At 38.5% G+C, this 26,507-nt stretch overlaps 1 protein-coding gene across 9 annotated transcripts in view; it reads left to right on the forward strand.

Annotated features, from left to right (window-relative positions):
- Klhl15 (kelch like family member 15) overlaps positions 1-26,507 on the forward strand; it is a 102,161-nt gene that overhangs the window by 65,658 nt on the left and 9,996 nt on the right. For all 9 annotated transcript variants that reach the window (XM_087193621.1, XM_087193620.1, XM_087193622.1 and 6 more), the window contains one exon: positions 4,807-5,518. In XM_087193621.1, coding sequence (XP_087049747.1) covers positions 4,814-5,518 — 705 coding nt within the window. In that variant the 5' untranslated portion in view covers positions 4,807-4,813. The remainder of the gene's footprint in view (positions 1-4,806; positions 5,519-26,507) is intronic.

Genomic DNA, 26,507 nt, shown 5'->3' on the forward strand with positions numbered 1-26,507 from the left:
TGCTGGTTGTTTTTTTTTTTTTTTTTTTTGGTACCAGGGATCGAACTCAGGACCTTGTACTTATGAGACAGGTGGCGGCACCACTGAGCTAAATCTCTGGCCCTGTCATGCTGTTTTTTATGCACATTGTTTCTTAAACATTTTAATAAACCCTTATGATATTCAGAGTTCACTGTAGTGTTCCTTAGTATAAACTCTGTTTTTTTCACATGAGGAGAGCTGACCACTTTGCATGGAGAACTCTGAACCTTGGTCTCAGGATCATAACCATAGACCCAAGTTTCATTTCCTGTGCTGATATTTCTTTTCTTTTTCTTTTTTTTTGGTGCCAGGGATCGAACTTGGGACCTTGCCCTTAGGAGGCAGGTGATGGAACGACTAAGCTGAATCCCCGGCCCTGATGGTATTTCTTAAAAAGTTAGAATCTGAAGTGGCATGAAATTGACAAAATTTCATGTTAATTCATTATTCATGATCTATGATTTATGGGATACTTTAAAACACACCTTTTCTCAACCATAGCTCACAACTGACTACCAAACAAGCTGAAACATGTCACACACACTGTTACTAGGGTTCAGTGTACCCCTTGTATTTTTTTTTTTTTTTTTGGTACCGGGGATCAAACTTGGGACCTTGTGTTTGCAAGGCAGGCCCCGGAACCACTGAGCTAAATTCCCCGTCCCACCCCTTGTATTTTATTTCAACACACCCCTTGTGTGAAGATCCATGCCTTTCTGTTGGTAGCTGCATTCACCATAGTTTTGATCACATCTCTGTTTCTTACTCATTTTAATATATTGACACACACACACAGACACATACACACTTGTTTTGTGGTATTGGAGATTGAATGCAGGGCCCCTCTACCACTGAGCTACATCCCCTGAGGGCCGGGGATGTAGCTCAGTGGTGCCCTGCCTTGAAAGTGCAAGGTCTTGAGTTTGATCCCCGGTACCAAAAAAAAAAAAAAAAAAAAAAAAAAGAAGAGGGTGGGGGATTTAGCTCAGTGGTTCCAGCGCCAGTCTTATAAGTGCGAGGTCCCAAGTTTGATGACATTGCTTCCTTGAGTTTCCCAGGCTGTCTTGGAACTTGGGATCTTCCTGCCTTAACTTCCCAAGTAGCTGAAATTACAGGTGTGCACCACTGTGTCTGGCATAAAATATATTTTTCCCAAAATTTTAGATTAAACCCTCTTATGGTCTACCTTTCCAAAATTAATAGTTTTAAAAAAATTTTTTAGAGACAACTTATTGCTGTGTAGCCAAGGCTGGCTTTGAACTTTCAATATCATCCTGCCTCCGCCTCCTGATGGCTGCTGGGGTTACAGATATGCATCACTATACCAGGCAGTTCTTTTCTTTTTTTGAGATGAGGTCTTGGTATATCACTCAGATTTTGAGGTCCTGGGCTCTAGTGATCCTCCTGTCTCAGCCTCCTGAGTACCTGGGACTACAGGTATACACCATCACAACTAGCCAACATTACATACTTTTTTATTAATGGAAACTAGTAAAATTTTTGATGTTAATTTCATCTTGTGCATACTTTGCTGTCTTAGATAAGTGAACATTTAAGGTGGTAGAATCAGTAGGACTGAAAGGTAGGTTGATAGACAAATGGGACTGAAGAGGCATCTAGAATGTCTCTTGATAAAATGAAGAATATAAAATTTAAAAAACTAGAGGAGGACAGAATTAGGGTTCTATTTAGATGTGTTGATTTTGAGATCCCAAAATGGGATTGTCCCTGAATAGGGCCCCTGGAAAAAGTATATGCTAGGTAAATTGATTCAGCATTACAGATTATCAAGGTATTGATGAAAATAGGTCTTAATATTCCCTTAATTGTTTATATGAGAATTAATGTTTCTATGAGAAAAGGGGCAAGGACAGAATCCAAGGTGACAACACTGTTTAAAGGGTAGTTCAAGAAAAATGAGCCCATGAAGGAGACTGAGAAATGAGTAGCCTAAGATTAGGAAGAAAATCAGAACAAGGTCATGGGGCTGAGAGTGAGCTGTGAGCCAAGGGTGTAAGCCATGCCACAGAAGGGCTCAAGGAAGGAGGGACTAGGAAGTGCCATTGGAATTGGGACTTTTTTAGATTGTGTATAGGCTTTTAAAAAAGCAATAATATACTTTCATTGCAGATAAGGAGAAATAAAAGCTACCTGATACTCAACCATACCAAGATAACTTTTTTTTTTTTTTACAGTGTTTGGTATCAAAGTAAGGGCCTCCCACAAGCTAGGCAAGTGCCCTGTACTGCTGCATTCTAACCATAGTCCATATGATAACCATTTTAAGTATTTCTGGCTTATTATCCTTTCAGATTTTTTTCCTATTACCAAGCTTTTTTTATTTTTGTACTAGGGATTGAACCTAGGCCCTTTGAACTGAACTACATCTATGGACCTGTTTTTAAACTTTTAATTTTGAGACAGAGTCTTGCTAAGTTGCCCAGGCTAGGCTCAAATTTGTGATCTTCCTGCCTCTGCCTCCCAGAGTGCATCACCATGCCCAGCTTTGATTTGGTTTTTATTTTTTTATTTTTATTTTTTTATTATTTTTTTTCCTGGTATCGGGGATCGAACACAGGACCTTGCACTTGCCAGGCAGGTGCCGGAACCACTGAGCTAAATCCCCGGCCCTGATTTGGTTTTTAAATGGATTATCTTTGACAGACATTGAATAGATGAATATGATTTAGCCAGGTGACAGTCAGCAAATGGGAGCCAGTGATTGACTGCAAAGTGTGTATATAAGTGACAAGGGGTAACCGAAGATGCAGTTTTGCTGACTGAAAGATCAGGTTTTATAAAAAGGAGAGTAGAAACCTAAGAGAAGGTTTAGAAAGTTAGGTCTGTAAGGTCCAGAATAGGAGTAGGAAGCAGGAAGCCTGGCAGCTGTGACCGTAATCAGGATGAGGAGGGAATTTTGTGGAGCAGCATGAGCATGCAGGGGTATGTATGTATGCATTGAAGCAGGGTTCCACAGGGCACCGTGGGAGGAACGGGTTAGGAGGCCTCTCAGAAGTGGAAGCAGGGTCACCGAGGAAGCCAGAAGCTGTGTGAGGATTCAGGTTAAGAACAGTACACATGCGGTGGTGGGGAGGTTTTCTGGTGTGAAAAGAGAAAATTGTTTTGCTTCATAAACAGTCAAAATAGACTGCATTAGTTTATTCTGCTTTGGTTGGATCTTATTTATTTTGCAGTGCTGGGGATTGAATACAGGGCCTCCTGCATGCTGAGCACGCTCTCTATCACTGAACTAGCCCCAGCCCTAGATCTAATTTTAATTCTACCATTTTAGCTTTGTTTTCCTGATACTTGAAGATTGGTTTAATTTCCTCTAAAATTACATATTTATTTATTTATTACATATTTATGTTTTAAGTATAAAAACACATCTTCATTGTTTTTAAGAATAAGGTTAATCAGGTAAGTAAAGAGTGAAAAATCCAATTTCTCAGGGACATCATTTTGGTATCTATTCTTAAGACGTTTTCTCATTTAAGCAAATATATATGTGTTTAATTTTTCAAGATATATTTGTATATGGCATTCTGCTTTTTAAAAAACACCATTTAGGGCCTGGGATTTAGCTCAGTGCTTTCACCACCTGCCTGGCAAGTGGAAGGACCCGAGTTCGATCCCCGGTACCAAAAAAAAAAAAAAAACACCATTTAATAAATATCCTTTGGATATTAGAATAGGTAGATTACTGCTATCATTTTTAATTACGGTAATTCATCATAGAACTGCACCATATTTATTTAATAATCTATTGTTGGATTTTCTTTTTTTGTGTGATACTGAGGATAGAACCCAGGGCCTCATGCATGCCAGGCCAAGTGCTTTACCACTGAGCTACACCTCCAGCCCTGTTGTTGGATTTTTGAACATTTTTTTCCCCCCAGACGGTCCCTGAGCTCCTGGGCTCCAACTGTCATCTGCTTCAGGCTCCTGAGTAGCTGGGGCTGCAGGTGTATACCACTGTGCCTGGCTACTTTCTAAGTTTTTATTAATAAGGCTAGAATAGCTATGTGTAGTGCTACATGCCTATGATCCCAGCACTCAGGAGGCTGAGACAGGAGGATCACTGAGTTTGAGGATCGCCTGAACTACACAGTGAGACCCTGTCTCAAAAAAACAAAAACAAAACAACAAAAAAGAAAAACCTTAGCCAGGCATGGTGGTGCACAGCTGTAATCCCACTTCTAGGGAGGGGGAGGCAGGAGGATTGCCTGAATTCCAGGACAGTCTGGGCTACATAGTGAGTTCAAGGCCAGCCTGAACTATGTAGCCAGACCCTGTCTCAACCCTGCCCCCTGCAGAAAAAGAAAAACTAGAAAACTTTGTATGTACAAATTGGCATATTTATCTGATTATTATTATTTCTAGTTTTCAGATGTACGTTCTGGTGTAATTTCTGTTTTATTTTTCTTTTTTTCTCCTAATATTTGGCTGTGAAATCCTTTTTGTGTTGCTAATTTTGAAATATGTTTATACACAGCAAACACTGTAAAGACAATGGGGTAGGCATGTATTGTTTGTAAGTTAGCAATTTACCACCAGTGTTTGATAAATAATATATTTAATAGATTCTTTACCCCAGTTACGGAAGCCAAAAACATTAGTCTGAAAACATCAAGGTTGCCTTCTTCCAAGGGTTTTGTGCATTTAGGACTTACTTGGGCAGTGGAATTGGGATAATTATAAAAATTGTTAAAACTCTTTAGTCAGTGTTGTCTTCTGAATGGGTGGAAATGATTAACACCATTTTCTTTGGTTGCTTTTTTTCAGGTGATTCATGGCAGGGGACGTGGAAGGATTCTGTTCCTCCATCCATGACACCAGTGTCTCTGCTGGGTTCAGAGCACTGTATGAAGAGGGATTGCTTCTTGATGTCACTCTGGTTATTGAAGATCATCAGTTCCAGGCCCATAAAGCACTTTTGGCCACCCAGAGTGATTACTTCAGAATTATGTTTACTGCAGACATGAGAGAACGAGATCAGGACAAAATTCATTTAAAAGGTCTAACTGCTACTGGCTTCAGCCATGTCCTTCAATTTATGTACTATGGAACTATAGAACTGAGTATGAATACTGTTCATGAGATTCTTCAGGCTGCCATGTATGTTCAACTTATAGAAGTGGTGAAGTTCTGCTGCTCTTTTCTATTAGCGAAAATCTGCTTAGAAAATTGTGCAGAAATTATGAGACTCTTAGATGATTTTGGTGTAAACATCGAGGGAGTCAGGGAGAAGCTGGATGCCTTTCTCCTAGACAACTTTGTGCCACTCATGTCCAGGCCTGACTTCTTGTCCTATCTGAGCTTTGAGAAGCTCATGTCTTATTTGGATAATGATCATCTGAGCAGGTTCCCAGAGATAGAGCTGTACGAGGCTGTGCAGTCTTGGCTGCGGCATGACAGAAGACGCTGGAGACATACCGATACCATCATTCAGAACATCAGGTTTTGTTTGATGACCCCATCCAGTGTTTTTGAGAAGGTTAGTGCCTTTGAAAGCAGTAGACAGGCTGTTGGACTTATTTAGTTAAGGCATGACATAAGATTGCCAGTCAGGAGCAAGAAAGGAATGAGTAGTTGATAAGAATATTTTATATACAAGAAGCCTGATTTTGTTGGAGCTTGTGCTTTTAGGCTTTTTAAAATAGATTTTTGTGAGTCAAAGATGAACCAGGTAGGTAGAATAGTTTCATCTTCAAAGTACTCTTAAAGCTGAATCATAATTATTTAATGCAAAATATTACCAGTTTTCTTCAGCCTTTTTTTTTTTTTTTTTTTGGTATTGGGGATTGAACTCGGGACCTTGTGCTTGGGAGGCAGGTGGCATCACCACTGAGCTAAATCCCTGGCCCCTCTTCAGCTTTTCTTTTGAAAAAGTAATTAAATCTGAACTGGGTCATCTTAACTATTTTTTTTTTTTTTTTTGGTACCGGGGATCGAACTCGGGTCCTTGCGCTTGTGCAGCAGGCGGCGAAACCACTGAGCTAAATCCCCGGCCCCTATCTTAACTATTTTTGAAAATTAATTTAAGTAATACATGCTGGAATTGGCATTGAGGAGTTGTACAGTTCTGCATGGTATGGAATAATACGGTTTCTTTTTTCTCTAAAATGTAGTAAGGGGGCCGGGGATTTACCTCAGTGGTTCTGTGCCCAGCTGGCAAGTGCAAGGTCCTGAGTTCGATCCCCAGTATCAAAAATAAATAAAATAAAATAAAATGTAGTAAAGACACACAGAATAGCTCTTGAAAACCAATAGGCCATGCTAGTAATTTTCTTCCCTATTCTCACCTAGTTCTGTTTCCTTCCCTGTTTCACTGTGAATACTAACTAAATTTAACCATGAAACCATGTTATGTCTAAAAACATCATCTTGGCATTTCTAAACAAGTAGACTATAAATCCTTTATCTACATTGATCAAACATCCCTGTGTACATTTTACCATATGAATAGTTCTCACTTAAAAATAGTCATTCTTCAAAATAGCGTTGACCTTTTTGTATGTAAGCATTTTCATTTTTATATCAGACTCTCAGTTGTGAACCTTTCCTGCTCAAAGGAGAGCAGTTTCAGTAATTGCTTAACTTAATTGGTTTCTAATCACATGGTTACCTCTGGGGCTCTGTTTACCTCTTGCATCTTTTCTTCTTTCTAGAAAGCGCACAAAGCTTGGTCGACACCTTTCATGTTAAACAGTTCCTCAGCTTTAGATATCAGACCTGGTGATGAAAATGTATTTTCAAAGGAAGGTTGTTTATGCCGTTTGAAAAATAAACAAATTTGCACCTTTGAATAACATTGAGCAGCTTGGCATGTTTTTTTTTTTTTTTCCCTCCGAAATGCTATGAAGTGTCATATTATACTTTTAATAGGAAACTCATTTTCATGGGCTTTTATCTTTGCTCTCAGAATATATTGATAAGAAAGGAATAATTGAAACTAAGGAATACATTTCTTAATTTCCTTTTGTTCAGTGAGAATCAGCCCCATATAAACAATGTGAACTATGTCTCTTATGTTTTGATATTTTTCCTTACTATTGCTTTTATTGCTCTCTTTCCTTGGGGAATCCTGTTTTGTTTTTAATATATTAAATGCAAATTCTTTCCCACTACTAAAACAAAACCCCTCCAACTTGCATCTAGATGGACGTATTCATGAAATGGAAAATAAAAGTTGCCCTTTGTGGGACAGTATGATGGGTAACTAATAGCAGTAAGTGATTTGTAAGTGCTGAGCTGCAGAGCCTTTGTATATTCCAATTATCAGTTCAAGGTAGGCAATAGTGACAGTGGCTAAAAGTTAATACTATCAGGTAATCTTGTAAATTGTAGAAAGTATCAGTTGAACCTGCTGATGGATTCTTTTGACATCTAAAGCATAGGAGGTAGTTATTACCATTGGCCAGATGTTGGAAGTTACAAAACATGAAGGGTTCCTCCTGGAATTAATGTCTTAGGAAAATTTAATAAGGACCTAGTCACAGAGAACTCTTTCAATTTGTTGTATTATACAATAAATGTTTTGGTTTTACTTCATTAATACTGGTAAGATAAGTGGAAGAGATCCAGTGATTCCTGCCTTAATACAGTGTGTGATTTAAGTTTTATCAAAGGAATCTATGGCTTTCTAAATGTTGAGAACCATTAAGGCAGATTTTAGGCCCTATCTCTAGAAGTAAGACTCCAGAAACCAAATAAATAGGGAAAAATTGGTTGGAAAGTAAGAATTGAGGGTATTTTACATTATACAGTACTCTTTTGAACTCCTTGAAGATAAAACCTGGGGCTGGGGTTATAGCTCAGTGGTGAAGTGCTTGCCTAGCATGCATGTGGACCTGGGTTTGATCTCTACCACTGGGGGAAGAAAAAAGAAAATAAGAGTCCATCTATTTTTCTTTTTTTGTTTTTTTCTGGTACTGGGGATTGAACTCGGGACCTTGCACTTGTGAAGCAGGCACGGCACCACTGAGCTAAATCTTCGGCCCTTCTTTTTCTTTTTTAACATCCATTTTAGGGCCGGGGATTTAGCTCAGTGGTTCCGCCACCTACCTCGAAAGCGCAAGGTCCTGAGTTTGATCCCCAGTACCCCCCCCCAAAAAAACCCCCCAAAAACCCTCCCAAAAACACACAATCAACATCCATGTTAATATATGCATGGCCCTAGAGAGACATAGACATAAAAGACATGTTGCATCTGTGCTGGTCCTTTTTTAGTGAGATCTACATGAGGAAAAGTTTGGTTTGTGTTGTAATCCTACTTGGTGAAATATAGAAAAATGGGATGTTATTAGGCACTTTTTAGCTTTAACATGTTTTAAACTTGCTATTATGAGACTTTCTAAACATAAAAAAGCTGAAATAGTAGAATGATCATGTATAAACATAGCATATAGGTTAATAGTCACTGACATTTTGCCACATTTACTAGATTACAGGTAGAGGGTGTGTAGCCTTTGTGTGTAATTTGTTTTTGTTTCTTATTTTGGCTAAACCATTTTAAATTGTAGACATTATCCCTTTCTTTAGCAAGCATCTCCCAAGAGTAAAGGATATTATCCTACATAACTGTAACACTCTTGTCACACCTAATGAAATTAACAGAATCCTTAATGTTATGTAATATCCAGTTCCTTTTCTAATTTTCCCAGTTCCAACTTTTGTTTTTGTTTACTGATACTGGGGATTGAACCCAGGGCTTGCATACTGAGCTATAGCCCCAGGCCTTTTTAATTTTTTGATACAGGGTCTTGCTAAGTTGCCCAGACAGCTTGAACTTGCCATCTTCCTGCCTCAGTTTCCTGAGTGGTTGGGATATTACAGGTGTGTGCCACTGTGCCTGGCTAATGTCTTTTTTTTCTTTTATTTTTTCCTCATTCTTTTTTGTACTTTTTGCCCCCCCCCCCCATCAAAAGATGTTTTCATAGCTGATATTCATGGACAAGGATTTATCAGCATTTTCATAGCACATTCAGAGTGGTTTTTTTTTTTTTTTGGTAACGGGGATCGAACTTGGGTCCTTGCGTTTTCAAGGCAGGCGGAACCACTGAGCTAAATCCTGGCCAGAGTCTTTTTTTTTAATCTCCCCTTTCCCATTAATCATGAGGATTTTCAAACGTGCAGAAAGTTGAATGAATAGTATAATGAGCGCCATTAGAGCTGTTACATTTGACATACAGTGATGCCTTGGTTCATGAACTCAGTTCTTTTCAGAATTCTGATCACAAACTGAGTTGGATGAGAACCGAATCAAATTCAATGTTTAGATTCAACATTGACCTGATGGGGAAATTTGATTTGATTCTGGTCCAGTTCAGTTTGTGATCAGAATGATGGAGAGAGTTAAGTTTGTGAACCGAGGTAACACTATATTTACTTTATAACCTTTGGAAATAAGTAGTTAACTTCAAGATACCTCACTCCTGGGCCAGGGATTTAGCTCAGTGGTTCCGGCACCTGTCTGGCAAGTGCAAGGTCCTGAGTTCGATCCCCGGTACCAAAAAAAAAATAAAAATAAATTAAAAAAAGATACCTCACTCCTAAATGCTTAATGCACTTCTTCTTTTTTTTTTTTCTTAATGTACTTCTCCAAAGAATAGGGACTTTTCCCTCAGTACTACTCCACCTAGGAAAATTAATAGACCTATCATCAAAGAACCAATCCATATTCACAGTTCTCCAGCTATCCCCCAAATCTACTAGAACCTTGTCAAGGTTTATGCATTGCGTTTAGCTGTTGTCTGTCTAAACTTTCTTAATCTAGAATAGTCTTTCCATTTTTTTTTTTAGAAAGACCAGACCACCCATTGTTTTAGTGTATCCCATAGTCTGGATGTATCTGATTATTTTCTTATGTTGGTATTAACTTAGTTCCTCAATTCTCTTTAATTTGTGTTAACATCTGCTTTTTAGCATTGTGATTTTCAGGAATAATTATAGGAAAATGTTGTAATGCCGGATAAAAGCTTGGAAAACCACTTAGTAACTCTGATCAAACTTAGAAATCACCAGGGCTGGGGATTTAACTCAGTGGTGCCGCCGCCTGCCTCACAAGAGCAAAGTCCCGAGTTCCATCCCTGGTACCAAAAAACAAAAACAAAACCTTAGAAATCACCGTTCTTTTGGTATCATAAGGTCAAGTAACCCAATTGTATGGCTAAAATCATCAAGAATTTTATTAATACAGTACTATTCTGTGTTAGGTTTTAGTCATAAAATTTCCCTCCCTTTCTAAAAATATATTTTTCTTTTTTTTCTTTTGTATTTTCCTTCCCTTGAAACTTGAGAATGCTTCAGTGTACTGGAGTTAAAACTAGCTAAAAGTGTCAAAACTGAAAGATTCCTTCTTAGAAAAAAAAAAATCAGTGTGGTTGGGAGGCTGAGGCAAGAGGAGCACAAGTTCAAGGCTAGTGTGGCCTGCATAGTGAATTTAAGCCACCCTGGACTGTATTGTGAGGCCTTGCCTCCAAACAACAAAACCAGTATGGGGGTTGGGGGTGTATCTTTAGCATGTGCCGAAGCCCTGGGTTCAATTCCAGCACTAATACATATACACAACCCCACCAAAACTGTGTGTATCTAGACTCTAGAACTGTGCTGTGCTCTTCAGTACAGTGCCACTTCTGGGTACTCAACACTTGAAATGTAGCTAGTCTTAATTGAGATATCAAAGACGAAGATGACAAAAGAGTTGTAAATTACCTCAGTTTGTGTGTGTGTGTGTGTGTGTGTGTGTGTGTGTGTGTTGCTGGGAATTGAACCCAGGGCCTTAGCATGCTAGGGGGAGCAGTCTACCACTGAGCTACACCCCCAGCCTTCATTAATTTTTATGATGGTTATGTGTTGAAAACATTTTGGATATAGTAAGTTAAGTGTATTGTTAAAATCACCTTTGTTAGCTGGGCACGGTGGTGTAGGCCTGTAATCCCAGGCCTCAGGAAGCTGAGGCAGGAGAATGGCTGAGAGTTCAAGGCCAGCCTAGGGTACATAGTAAGTTCACAGGCAGCCCGGACTAAATTGTGAGACCCTGTCTCAACATCAGTTTTGTCTTTTTACTTTTTAAAATGTGCTGCTAGAAAATGTGTTTTTGGTTTTTTATTTTTGGTTGTTTTTGTACTGAGGATTGAACCTAAGGTCTTTGGACTAAGCTACATCTCTAGCCCTTTTTTAGTTTTTCTTTTGAGACAGGGTCTCACTAAATTGCTAAGTGGCCCAGGCTGGGCTCCAACTTGTGATCCTCCTGCCTCAGCCTCCAGAGTGCTGGGATTACAGGTGTGGTCTACTACACCCAGCTTGGTTTTTGTTTTTTTGAGACAAGTCTGGCTATGTACCCTAGACTGGCCTTGAACTGTTAATCCCCTTGCCTCAGCTTCCCAAGTGGTGGGATTACAAGTGTGAACCACCATGCCTGACTAGAAAATGCAAATTGCATCTTTGGCTTGTGTTTGTGGCTCAGATTATATTTCTATTGCATAGTACTGCTCTAAAATGAAGAAAGCTAATTTATTAGAAACTCTTTGAATATGTGTACTATAAACAGCCCCCTCGCATATTTAACCAAGATCTCAGCAACCTATGGATTCTGTGGAGTGGTAGATGAAGATAACTGTTAATGAGTATAGCATCAGGATCCTTTCTCTGGCCTCAGGAAAATCAAAAGCAACTGTACAAAACTAATGGAACCTATGGAAGTTTTCATTCTTCCTGTAGTAGTACCTACCAGATCTGAGCAGTGGCTTCGTAGAGAAGGGAAAAGGGACATTTTGTGTCTCCTCAAGGAAGAGCCCCCACTGATTCCAGGAACCTGAATCATATCTTCTAGGTGTGCTGAGATCTTTGGGTTCCTTCACATGTGTATTCTAGTGTTTATTCTATCTTTCCCTGTAGCCCTCTACTAGTTTTTCTCCTCAGCTGAAAACATTACCTTAACTTTTGTATTGAATACTTTGTGGGACCATCACCAGATACCAAGGTTTTCAGATTTCCTGGGTTTCTTAGAGGCAGTGATAATATTTATCCAAATGCTATATATACATATACACATATTCATAAACACACACACATATACACATGCTGTAATATGTGTGTATATGTATGCACATATAGATGTACATGACAGGTTGTGTACTAAGTGCTCTACACATAGATAAGAATCTACGTGTTATCCTCACTTTATAGATAAGAAAACAGCCTCAGGGCCGGGGATTTAGCTCAGTGGTTTTGCGCCTGCTGTGCAAGTGCAAGGACCAGAGTTTGATCCCCGGTACCCCCCCCAAAAAAAAAAAAAGAAAAAAGAAAACAGACTCAGAAAGGTTAGGAATCTTATTCCAGAACTAGCACTGTCCCGCCAACTGGAACCTGGCTAAGTCTACTTGCTTCCCAGCCAAGGGACTTCCTGTTACAGCTACTCTACTAGGGAGGGGACCCTAATATGCAGAAAGCATGCTGTTGACCATTGACCTAGCTTGGGTCATTTAGAAGTTGTTACAGAGTTGTGGAAATTCTAACATGTTTGCATGAGTAAAACACACTAAGAGAAACATGATTCTGGGGTTTTCACTGTATAATCAAACATCTGAAAATGTGAAGATCTTACAAAGCCAGGGCCTTCACACTGAGCTCCATCCTCAGCCCTTCTTTCTTTCTTTCTTTCTTTTTGCTTTTTGTTTTTTGTTTTGGTACTGGGGATCAAACTCAGGACCTTGCACTTTCGAGGCAGGCAGCAGCACCACTGAGCTAAATCCTGGCCCTTTATTTTTTTGAGACAGGATCTCCCTAAGTTGCCCATGCTGGGCTTCAACTTGTGATCTTCCTGACTCAGCCTTCCAGAATGCTGGGATTATAGGCATGTGCCACCATGACTGTCTCCCAGCTTTAAAACTAGACTATAATTTCTACTTTTGCTTATGCAAATATCTATAAGGTGTATTTTCATTAGCTCTGGTGGTCTTTGCATATGGTAACAGAGGTAAGGCCTGACATTTGTTATTCTGAATTTCAGTGATGGTTTAAATACTTTAAACTATGCTCTGTTTGGTCTTTCACTTTTTAAAAAGCAATTATTTATTGAAAACATTTCAGGAAGTAAATGTGTATTTGACAATGCACATTTTACCTTTTTGTGCATAAAAAAATTTAATTTTTTTGTAAAAGATCTAATTTTTAGCACAATTGTTAACTTATTAAAATACCCTTGTGTTGGTTTTTTAGTAAAATGACATTGGAATATTTTTGAACCCAGTGCATCTTCAGTGTCATAAATATGTATAAGATAAAGACTCAGAATACTAATGATTCCCTTAGAAATTGTATTAATATGTAAATTAACTTCAAAATCATAATCATCAAGTCTCAATTTCCACCAGAAAAAATCTATTTGAAATCCTATAAAGCAAAAGCAGATTAGTTCAGCTTTGTATTTAGGATTTTATGGTTGATTTTTTTATTGGCTGTTTTATTAAGGAAGTAGATTATATAGATGTATTTTGCTTTAAGTCCATTGTGCTTATTGTAAATATTTTGTTTTATAAAGTAGCTCATGATACTCAGACTCCATAGTGTGCTTTTTTTCTTAATCTGTTAAATGTAATTCACTGTTTCACCCCAAAATTGGATTTATACAATATAATGTTTATTTTAAAAATTTGGGGGCCGGGGATTTAGTTCAGTGGCGCTGTGCCTGCCTGGCAAGTGCAAGGTCCTGAGTTCGATCCCCAGTACCAAAAAAAAAAAAATTGGGGGGTGGTGCTGGATATTGAACCCAGGCCCCTGAGCATGTGAGGCATATGCTTTACCAGGGAGGTACATCACCAGCCCCTGTAGCTTTTTTTCTTTTTTTTGAGATAGGGTCTCACTATGTAGTTCAGACTGGCCTTGAACTCACTACGTAGCCAAGGCTGTCCTAGAACTGGAAGCAGCCTCCCTAATGCTGAGATTACCAGCATGTGGTGCCAGGCCGGGGATTTAGCTCAGTGGTTCTGCCACCTGCCTTGAAAGTGAAAGGTCCTGAGTTCGATCCCTGGTACCAAAACAAAAACAAGGGTGTGCTGCCATGCCCAGCCAGTCCCTGTAATTTTTTGTTTTTTTTGGTACTGGGAATCAAACTCAGGGCCTCAAGCTTGCCAGGCGGGCTCTGTACCACTGAGCTATATCCCCAGCCCAACCCTTGTAATTTTTAAGAAGCAAGATTAAACCAGGGCTCAGTTTGTAATCCTAGCTTTCTGGGAGGTTGAGGCAGGAGCATTGCAAGTTTGAGGCCTGGGCAATTTAGTGAGACTCCCATCTCAAAAAATCATAAAGAGCTGAAGATGTGGTTCAGTGGGAAGGCCCTGGCTTTAATCTGCAGTATCCCCTCCCCCAAAAGGCAAAGCTAATATTGTAATGAGAAAAGGCCACTATGTATCATTTGTATCTATTGAACTTGTAATATAATGGCAATTTTCTTTCAGTGAGAATATATTTGGATTTAATGAATTATATCTGCATTTGATAAATTTATTTTAAGAATATTTACTACTTTTAGATAAATTTGATAGCTGAAAAAGGTAACTTCATTATTAGTGAAAAGTAAGGCTCAGAGTAAAAATTATTGTTTCAGAAAAGCTTTCTAACATTTTAAAAAATATTTTTTAAGGAGTGGAATTTTAAAGCTACATTTTAAAATGGGAGTAAGGCATTGCAGACTCGTAGAAACTAATAGAATTCAAAGATGACAACCTAATTATTCAAAGTATACCTTATTTAGAATGTAGGAGCTTTTAGAATTGTTCTTCACCAAACACTGACCTTCCAAATATTTTCTCTATCAGCATAGTTGATCTGTATAGCATTTACAGTGGCTTTCGACATATAGGACATTTATTAGCCTGAATCTCATGCTTGGGTGGTGTGGTATTCTGATTGAGGCACAACCCATGTAGTAAAGTGTAGATGCTGTGTGCTCCTCCAGAATTCCCTCACTTATGCACTGGAGCATGTTTTGACTAATCTAGCACATGCCTGATGCAAAACTGTCCAGCAACCACCCCATTAGCTACAGTGTTAGCAGTTTAGACAAAAATTCTTTTTAATTTTATTATTATTATTGGTTTTTTGAGACAGGGTCTTGCTATGTAGTTCAGGTTGGCCTTGAACTCACTATGTAGCCCAGGCTGGCCTTGAACTCATGGTGATCCTCCTGTCTCAGCCTCCCGAGAGCCGGGGTTACAGACGTGCATCACCATGCCTGGTGAAATTTTTAAAAGTTTGTTTACATCTAATGATTTCAGCTAGAGCCCGATGAATATAGAGAAATAATTGGAAATTTCCCTCTAATGCAGTTGTAGAAGTACATGAAAAATGTAAGTATTACTATGTTTGATAGCAAAATTTCTTTTAAAAAGAAAATGTAAAATTTGATTCGAAATTCTGGGGCCAGGCTGGGAATTTAGCTCAGAGGTTCCATCGCCTGCTTTGCAAGCACAAGGTCCCTAGTTCAATCCTCGGTACCAAAAGAAAAAAAAATTCTGATAAACTTGCCTTTCAAAAAGTTTAAAAATCTCCTTCAGATATTAAATAGTATTTATCCATTCGATTTTGAAATTGTTTAAATTTTTAAAAAAAGAAATAGTTTAAATTAACTCGGCTCACTTGCCCCTTGGAGTGAAAACACAGATGAATAGGTTTTCTGTTGGAAACTAGGTCAGTGGGTTAAGTGCACTTTCTCAGTTAATGTCTTTTTCTACATCTGTCTCCTTTTTGCTGACCCCTCCTCTCAGACCCCATGGGCTTGGATGATTGTAATTAACACAGGTGCAGTTCTTTAAAAATCCCTCAAGGGCTGGGGATTTAGCTCAGTGGTTCTGCTGCCTGCCTTGCAAGCGCAAGGTCCCGAGTTCAATCCCTGGTACCAAAAAAAAAAAAAAAAAAATCCCTCAAGGTGTTCTCCTCTGAAGTCATCTGCATTTTATGTCTAGATTTAGAGTGTCTTTGACTTGTAGGTCCACAGGTTGCTGAAGAGTAACAAATCTAGGCACTGTTAGAGCTCCGGAAAAGACAGTATCGTAGTGGGGTGTACTAAGCAGACAGGACTGTTGAAACCAGGAGTTTAAATACTCAGTCTGACTTGCTGATTTTTCTTTTAATAAGAAAGATGAAAGCAAAAGCATAGGAGAATTGGAAATTAAAAAGGAAGGCATGAAATAGAGACAGCTATGTTTACATGTAGGAGGAAAACTTTTTAATAAATGGGAGGGGGGAAAAGAAAGCAAATGATAGAAAATGAAGAGAATGAGAGAGGTTTAGGGGTATAGCGCTGGTTCAGCATTTGCCTAGCATGTGGGTGGCCCTGCCATAGCATTGTTCATTTAAAAGTTAGTTTTAGGATTAAACCTTTTATTTGGCTTTCCTGCTCTACCATATACTTTATAAATACTTTATACTTTACAAATATTTACACAGTGGAAAATATTTCTATAAATAAGAAAAATCCCTCATAGGTTGTGAATCCTAGAATTTAGTTGTGCTGTCTAAATACTAGTATAATCAGATAAGAAAGGCGGTCTTAAATCTTTTGCTACCCTTTAGGCTTGTGCATTGGTGTTCTCTCTCTCTCTCTCTCTCTTTGTTTTTTTTGAGACAGGGTCTCACTGTGTAGTTCAGGCTGGCCTTGAACTCACGGCAGTCATCCTGCCTCAGCCTCCCAAGTGCTGGGATTACAGGCTTGTGCCACCATGTGGTATTTACTTTGTAACAGTGCTCTTTTCCACTGAAAATGGAAGGAAATTCAACTTCCTAAAAAGTTATTTTTTAATTAGCTATTTTTTTTTTTTTTACTCTAGAGACCAATTGAAGGGATAGAGAACTTACCAAATTGTGTTGGAACTCTTTGAAGTTTGTTGAGGGTGCCTCTCCTTGCACCCAGTTGCCCTGCTCACTTTACTTCTGGAGTTCATTTTAGTACTTCACTCTTGGCTGCCTAGAGAGGGGAAGATAAATTCTTAGGAAAATTTGTCTTTACCATTTAACTGTATAGTTGGCCCTCCCATTCTTCGGATTCTGCACCCCCAGATTCAGCCAATCTTGGATTGAAAATATTCCCCCTGCAAAAATTGTGCCATTTTTTCTTGCTATTATTTCCTTTTTGTTTTCTTGCTGTTATTTCCTAAGAATAATAGTGTAACTACTGTTTACATGGCATTTCCTCTGAATTAGGTATTATAAGTAATACAGAGATGATTTAAATTATATGAGAGCATGTGTGAGTGAAATGCAAATCTTAGGTCATTTTGGATAAGAGATGAGTGCTCACAGGAGGCCCTGGACCAGTCCCCTCCAATACATAGGGAGACTAATTACAGTGTCACTAGAAGGATTTGCACTCAGGATGGACTGACTTTTTTTTTCTTAGCCTTATCCTGGCCATTGACTTGATTTTTCAGGACATGGGGACTAATTGAATTTATTTTGTACTTAGCTTTTTAAAATAATAATACATAAAACAGTATAAGGGAGTGGTTTCCATAGTGTTGTGGTACGTTTGCCTCACACATAAAACAATGTAAGCTTCAGTTGTAAGCATGGGTACGTGTGCCTGTGTGTGTGTGTGTGTGTGTGTGTGTGTGTGTGTGTTTTGCTGGAGATTGAACCCAGGCCTTTGTACATGCTAGGGAAGCACTCTCCCACTGAGCTATAACCCCAGTCCCCTGAGCATGATTTTATAAAGATTTCCTATATCAGGGTAGTTTTACAATACAATATATAATGACCATTCCACATTTTACTGTGAGTGAAAATTATATCAAAATAGCTATGGTTCCCAAAGACATAATTTGTTTTAGCATTAAAGCTCCGTGCAAGTAACTACTTTGTTTCTGGATAGCTCTCTTGAGAAGCTAGATCATAGTGGAGAAGAGATGACAAAACTGATTAGTAGGACTCAATCTTTCATATATTTACTTATGCTCCTAATTGTAAAGTTGCAGTAGCCTTTTTTGGATGTAGAAGAGGCCAGATAGGTATATGTTCATGCAACTAACCTCGATTGTTTAATTTTTGCAGTACTGGGGTTGGACTAAGGGACTTCTGTATGGTACGCTAGGCAGACCCTCTACCACTGAGTTGCATCCAAAGTCCTTTTTATTTTTTTTATTTATTTATTTGTTTTTTGGTACCAGGGATCGAACTCGGGACCTTGCACTTGCAAAGCAGGCGGCGGAACCACCGAGCTAAATCCCCTATTTATTTATTTGTTTTTGAGACAGGGTCTCACTATGTAGTTTAGGCTGGCCTTGAACTCACTATGGAGCCCAGGTTGGCCTCCCGAACTGGGATTACAGTGGGATTACAGGCGTGTGCCACCATGCCCAGCACCTCTTTATTTTTGGAGATGGGGTCTTGCTGAGTTTCCCACACTGGGCTCAAACTTTTGATCCTCTTACCTCAGCTTCCCAAACACCTGGGTTACGGGCGTGCACCCAGCTCTTTCATAGCGGAGAAAATCTGTATACAGTGACTTGGGGAGAGTGCCAGCCTAAAATCTGGGATCTTGAGTTCAGGCTTGTTTTCCCACCCCAACACACACAGACAGATGGATAAACTAATACCCATTTTGTTCCTTTGGTTTAAGTATATTGGGCATTTTTAAAATCCTTTCAGGATTTAAGAGTGTAGCAAGTGAAACAGCTGCTAATATATTAAATTGGATGGTCAAAGGCCATCCAATTCAAAGTCTAAAAATAATTTTAGACTTTAGCCAGTTTTAGATCTTCTAAAATTCTAGATTTTTAACCAAATGACGGTAGTAAGCTCTATGGAAATAATATTTTAATTACAAAAAAATTTTTAAAAAATATTTTAATTACATTGCAACTTACATTTTAATTCTCTCAAAATTAAGGATGGTGTATACCAGCAGTTCCCAACCTTTTTGGCACCAGGGGAATTTGGAGCAGCAGGGGTAGATGGTCTTGTTTCAAGATTTGAGAGCACCGTAGACCCTTTGCAGGTGCGGTTCACAGTAGGGCTTTTGCTCCTGTAGGAATCTAAAGCTGCTGCTGATCTGACAAGAGGTGGAACTTAGTAGAGTGAGTGATGGAGCGGCTCTAAACACAGATGATGCGGCTCAGTTCCTAACAGGCCACAGATGATACCAGTGTGTGACCCAGAGGTTGAGGACCCTTGGTATATGCAAGTTGTCTTTAAAACTTAAGTGTTTAATGCATGGATTATGTAACATTTTGACTATGAATGGAGAAACAGAATTTTTTCCCAGTGGTAAAGGCTAGTTAGTCCTACTTACATGTTGATAGAAACTAACCTTAATATTAAATCATTTCTCACATTTCCTCTTTTGCTAACCATATACATATATGTACACACAGTTACATTGAAAGAAATTTAAAGGAGGAAATGACCCATTTAAAATTTCACACCACCGTATTTAAGAAGCAATACATGCTTTCTAGTATTTTCAGAATAAGAAAAAATGCTTTTCTGTAGTATAAATTTTTAAAGTATCAAAGCAAGAAAAATGATCTGAGTTTTAAAACAAAACAGCATTTCTATTCCTGTGAAAGAAAGTGATTCAGAACATGAAAAAAAATGTTTTTCTTTCCATAGCTTTCTTTTGAAGAGCACCTGATAACACTGTCCTGTGAGGAATGTATGATGGGAGAAATGCCTTCTTTATGAAAAGATGAGCCACACATTTCTTTTTGGACAGCTCCCTTCCTTAATGCATTTTAAGTAATCCCATTCACACAGGTTTCAGGCTTATGCTTTTTATTTTAAAGCAGAGTGTATCTGTAATTACTTTAATTGGTAGTACCAGACATATTAATTCAATTTAAATATAATTCATTAATTCAAATTAATACAATTTTCTGTTATAAATTGGTTATGCTTATGTATTGTGTAGTTTTAGAGGAACATTACAGCAATAAGTAGCTTTGGAAAAAGGGCAGAGTAGTTTAAGTACTAGCCTTGGTAGAGAGAAATAGCTATATTTCTTTGGTTGGAAGATCTTTGATGGAACAGTCAGCTGTCTGAAAAGCCACAGCTTCGATTATTGGGGGCTTAGAGGTAGAACGAATTGGATAAAGATATGTAACTTTGATTTGGACTTTTATATAGGGTTGGAATGACTCTTGTAAACTCTTTGGAAGCCAGATTTTAAAGGAGCACAATAGAATGAAAAAGGAGAGGACAAAGGAACCAGAAGACTGGGTGTAAAATGAAAGGCTGGGAAGTGACCCCTGGACCAGCTTGCCAGGATCTGCTGATGTGTAGGTTGGCAGGTGGAAGGCCACGACCGGTCATCCAACTTAGTTCTCCCTGGCATGCTGCAATCCCCCCAGTGCTCCTCCTGATAGGCGTTCACACTCGGACCACCTCCAGTGGCAGACCTGCTGACTCTGCAGGCCAGTAGTCCCTGATTTGGGGGAAATATGTGCCCATAGCCTTTTCACTGATTGCAGACGAGGGTTATTGTCCCTATAAAAACCCTCAATACTGATCTATACAGAATTGAAGAAGGGCAAGTCCCCAACAGCTTATGTTGTACATGTGTACAGATTTTTTTCCCCTACATATGCTGCCAACTATGTAAAAATGCCCATTTTTTATTTTTGAGAGTATTATGTGTGCCGTTCTGCAGTTTGTCCCATTTAGCATTTTGAACATCTGTGTCAGTGAATATGGATAAACCTCATTCTTTTTAATGACTGCATATGGTATGTACCAGAGTTTATTCAACCAGTGTCTTACTGATAGTTTGAGTTATTCTAGTTTTTGTGCACTTACAAATAATGATGCAATGACCATCAGTTTTCATGACAATTTTATATATTGGGTTTTGTTTTTTTTTTTTTTTGGTACTGGGGACCGAACTCAGGTCCTTGCACTTGTGCAGCAGGCGGCGAAACCACTGAGCTAAATCCCCGGGCCCACATGACAATTTTAATTACAGTGCTTTTTCTTACATTGGCTGAAACTCCTCCTCCTAACTTCCACTTACTGTTCTGAAAACAGTTGTCGTCTTTCACCTGAGTTTCCTTGAAGGTGGAAAGTTTCCTCATCTGTTTAGTCATTCTTCCTTTCAGTCCCTTCACTGTCATCCATATGTGTCTGCGTAGCTCAAGTCTACTTGAAAATGTAGTGATGGAACCAAACATTGTCGTGGCTGTGCTTTTTACCTGAGTGGAGAGAGTGGAATTGTCTTTTTAAAATTCAGTCCACGGTTTTATTAGATCCTAAGGCTGCCATATCACATTATTCATTCATATTAAGGATAGTTAGTTAAAGCTTTACAGTTGAAGTTTGTGGATCCCCATAACATCTGTTAGAAACTGGATTTCCTATCATCTCACCCAACCTTCCCAAATGCCTTAACATGCAATTATTGCTACAATTTCTGGTGCTTCATGGGTCCCTGGTGTTTCTCTTTTCTTTTTTCTTTTTTGGTACCAGGGATCGAACTCAGGTCCTTGTGCTTGTGAGCCAGGTGGCAGAACCACTGAGCCTAAATCCCTGGCCCTCTCTTTTCTTTATATTAGATTTTGTTGATTACTTTGCTGAAGTTATAGGTTCCCTCATTCTCTACCATTGCTAGTACATCATCAAAAATTAAACAGGAAACAGGGTCAATCTTGGCATTAGCCGGTGAGTGTGCTGTCTCCTAGCATGTGGCACTTTATTTTCAGGTCCTATTTTTAAACAATCCAGGATCCATCTCAGACTAACATGTCTGTAATTGGGAACTCTGTCTGGCTTAAGTCCTCTTCTGTTCTTCATGATTCCACACAGATAATAGGAAGCAATTAAACAGCCTTATCTGTGATGCCTCTCAGGATCCCAGAACATGGTTCATGAGATCAAATGACGTAAAGTCGATGAGAAAACTAGCTGGTTTTTTTTTCCTCAGCCATCTTGGATTTAAGTTTCTTCTCAATAACTGTATTTGATCTTCAGATTGGAAAGAATAAGACATCTTTGCTTGAGAATGGAAATAAAATAGGAGTAAAGCTGTTTTTCTTTGTTGCTTGTTAATACTACATTAACCACCCCATGAGGGAGGAGGCTTCACTTTCCCTCTACTTTCTTTGACCTCTAGAATGCCATTTATTCAATATCTGGTACTTTATAAAGTTACAGTGCATCCTGTGCCTTTAGCCTCATTCACTATTCTTGCAGCTGTATCTCACTCTTTATATTTGTTTTATGTGCCTGGTTTTTTTTAACCATCTGTTGTAAGTGGTTTTGAACATCTGAGATCCAGAAAGCTGTCCATGCAGCACATGAGATGTTTTACTTTCCTCTGTTCTCCCCTCATCAGTGTATTTTGCAGTCATGCAGTCAGGATTATGCTTGAGAGCTTCCCAGCCTTCTCAAGCTTCCTTCTACTGGGTCTGATCTTGGAACTGATCTAATTTTCTTCTGAAAAATTTGATATCTGCCTATCGGATATGTGCAGCTTTCTCCATTTCTTTCTTAATCTCCAGACAACATGGCTGCTTTCTCTAAAGCCTCTTCCTTCTTACACATTACCAATTATGATTTTTGTTTTGTTTTTTGTTTTTGGTACCGGGGATCAAACTCGGGTCCTTGCACTTGTCGTGCAGGCGGCGGAACCACTGAGCTAAATCCCCGGCCCTACCAATTATGTTTTATTAGCGAGGATTGGATCCAAAGTTAGTTTCTTTCATTTCTCCTTTACTTCCTGAAAGCCTTAACAAAAAAGTTATCGGATGCATTGATTTTAGGCTGAGTGACATTTTCCCAGATGTTCTTGGTTAGTATTAATAGCTAATAGCTAATTTTTTTGGCACACTGCCACGTGGCAGACACCAGACTAAATCCTTTTCACATGGACTATCTCACTTGCCTCTTGTCACATGGGTGCTGTTGTTATCCCAATAATAACAAATGAGGAAATGTGCTTAGAATGTTGAGTTACATCTCCAAGATTGCACAGCTGACTTTGAGAGTTTCAAAGTGAGAAATTTTCTAAATCAAATTGTTAATCACTGTATTAGGCTGCTTGACATGGTGCTTGATTACTATGCTGGACAAGATGCTATGGCTTGAAAACCCGTGTAGCTCTCAGACCACAGGCTGTGCACAGTAGGCACTTAAATATTTAATTTGAGGTTTATGATTCTTGTTGATTTTCCAGAGTATTGCCTTTTAGTTCCTACAAGTCAATAAGAAACATAGCCAAGGCAGACTATTAAAGAATTCATAGAAGGACTGAATGGAAAAGGAGAATATGAGAAGATCCTCATTCCTACTGATGAAAACAGTGACAAACCCCCTATCCCTTTATTTTCAGTGCTAGGAATCAAATTCAGGGCTTGCACATGCTAGGCACGAGTTCTACCACTGAGCTACATCCCTAGTCCTTTGAGACCCATTTTTTAAGTGGGAAGAACTACTTTTTTCTGTTTCTATAAACATAAATATTTATAGAAGTACACTAAAAACGACGAATGCAAAAATATTTGTGAAATTCCAGAGAGAATTACTACTAAAGCAAGCATATATGAAATTTTTATTTAATTGGAAGAGTGCCAGAGTACTGTTGCCCTTTAGAAGATGAATATATTGTGAACATTGTTCTGTATTAGTAAATGATCAATGATGTTATCCTTAGCAGCTGAACAGAATTCCATGGCTTCTCTAAGAGATTGAAGCTCATTTTTCTCCCTCAGTTCTTTAAGTTTGTATGTGTGAAGTACAAGTAGTAAAGTATAGAAGTAGTAAAGAATAGTAGTAAAGTGGTATCTGTCATGTGGCAATATAGTCTTTTTTACTGTTTTATTGAAGTCATTTGTTTGCTATTACTCATTATTTGCTGATATTTTCCACAGTTCTTATTTTGTTAGGATCCATATGATAGATTCTTTTTGTTAAGAACAGTTATAGACAGGCCGAGGATTTAGCTCAGTGGTACCGCTGCCTGCCTTGCAAGTGCAAGGTCCTGAGCTCAATCTCAATCTTTATTTGTTTGTTTGGAGACAAGGTCTTGCTATGTAGTTAGGCTGGCCTTGAACTCACTATGTAATCCAGGCTGGCCTTGAACTCCTGGTAGTGCTCCTGCCTCAGCCTCCCAAGTGCTGGGATTATAGACGTGGGCCACCACACTCAGCTGGTTTGTTTTTCTATGTTGATATCACCAGTCTGCCTATCACTTCAAATCAACATTCTCAAATCATATTTGAGTCCTTACTTTTTTTTACCTATTCCTACTTCAAATTAGTAGAAATCTGTAAATTTTAAAATTAGTAAATCTGTAAATTTTAAAATTAGTAAATCCATAAATTAGTAAAATCTGTAGATGTTTTTTTTGGTACCGGGGATCGAACTCGGACCTTGTGCAGCAGGTGGCGGAACCATTGAGCTAAATCCCCAGCCCTAAAATCTGTAGATTTTATCTATATAAATCTCATTTCTCCTACTCATACTTACATCCTCTTACCTCATCCTTGTCATACAATGCAGAGTTTTTCTGCTAATCTCCACATTTCTACCTCTTTCACAAAGTATCCCTTGAGTGTTTTGGGCCAGTTTGATGTACTCTTCATAGAAAGTGGTGTAATTTCAGTGTTGTTTTCATCTGCATCTCTTGAATGACCAGTGATGCTGAACATTTTTTCATATGTTTATTTGCTGCTTTTACTTCTTTGTCTGAGAAATGTCTGTTCATTTCAGATGCCCATTTTTGAATTGGGTCTTTGAATTTGGGGGGTCTGATTTTTTTCAGTTCTTTATATAATCTAGATAGGAGCCCTTCGTCTGAATTACAGCTGCTAAAATTTTTTTCCCACATTGTAGGTTGTCTGTTAGCTCTGTTGGTGGTTTCTCTTGCAGTGCCAAAGCTTTTCAATAAGATGAAATCTCAGTTGTTGATTCTTTCTGCTAGTTCTCGTGCTACTGAGGTTTTGTTTATAAAGTCTTTTCCTATGCCAATATCTTCAAGAGTTCTACCTAGCTTATCTTCCAGCAAGTTTAGTGTTTCTGTCTTAATATTTAGATCTTTAATCCACTTAGATCTCAGTTTAGTGCTTGGTGATAGATATGGGTCTAGTTTTAATCTCTGGCAGGTTGAAATCCAGTTTTTCCAACACTATTTATTAAATAGGCTATCTTTCCTCCAATGAGGGTGGTTGGCTCCTTTGTCAAACATGAGGTGGCTGAGTATGTCTGGAGTTGTTTCTGCATCTTCTAATCTATTCCACTGATCCTCGGGTCTGTTTCTTTGCCAGTACCATGGTGTTTTTATCACAGTAGCTTTGTAGTAAAGTTTCAAGTTGAGTATTGTGATACCTCCAGCCATGTCTCTGTTGCCCAGAATTGCTTTTGCTATTCTAGGTCTCTTAGGGTTCCAAATGAATATTTGGATTGTTTTCTCTAGTTCTGTGAAGTATATTGTTGGAATTTCAATGGGCATTGCATTAACTCTATATAGTAGTTTTGGAAGTATGGCCATTTTCATTATATTGATTCTTCCTACCCAGGAACAAGTGATGTCTTTCCATTTTCTTATATCCTCCTCGATCTCCTTTTTCAGGGTGCTGTAGTTTTCAGTGTAGAGGTCTTTTGCTTCCTTTGTTAGATTGATTCCTAGATATTTCATTTTTTGGATGCTATTGTAAAAGGAATTCTTTCCCTAATTTCTCTCTCAATGGTTCTGCTATTTGTGTATAAGAAGGCTATTGTTTTTTGAGTGTTGACCTTATACCCAGATACTCTACTGAATCTGTCAATTAAGTCCAGAAGTCTTTTGGTTGAGTTTTTTGGGTCTTCTATGTAAAGTATCATATCATCAGCAAATAATGACAGTGTAACTTCTTCCTTTCCTATCTTTATTCCTTTTATTTCTTTCTCTTTTCTAATTGCTGTGGCTAATGTTTCCAGAACTATATTGAACAGGAGTGGTAATAGTGGGCATCCTTGTCTTGTTCCTGATTTTAGCGTGAAAGTTTTCAATTTTTGACCATTTAGTATGATGTTGGCTGTTGCTTTTTCATAGATAGCCTTAATCAGGTTGAGATAAAGACCTTCTATTCCAATTTTCTGTAGGGTTTTTACCATGAATCGGTGTTGGATTTTGTCAAATGCCTTTTCTGCATCTATTGAGATGATCATGTGGTTTTTGTCCTTGACTCTGTTAATATGGTGTATTACATTTATTGATTTATGGATGTTGAACCATCCTTGCATCCCTGGGATAAATCCGACTTGGTCAGGGTGTATGATCTTCTTGGTGGCCCTCTGTACTTTGTTTGCCAGTATTTTGTTGAGGATTTTTGCATCTATGTTCATTAGGGAGATTGGCCTGTAGTTCTCTTTTTGGGTTGGGTCTTTCCCTGGTTTTAGAATCAAAGTAACACTTGCTTCCAGGAATGAATTTGGAAGCCTTGCTTCCCTTTCAGTTTCCTTGGTGAGTTGAAAGAGTAATGACATTAGTTCTTCTTTAAATGTCTTGTAGAATTCAG

This window comes from Heterocephalus glaber, unplaced genomic scaffold, assembly GCF_053883595.1.
Source record: "Heterocephalus glaber isolate CG9 unplaced genomic scaffold, H.glaber_assembly_v1.0 deba00001594, whole genome shotgun sequence".
Taxonomy (NCBI): domain Eukaryota; kingdom Metazoa; phylum Chordata; class Mammalia; order Rodentia; family Bathyergidae; genus Heterocephalus; species Heterocephalus glaber.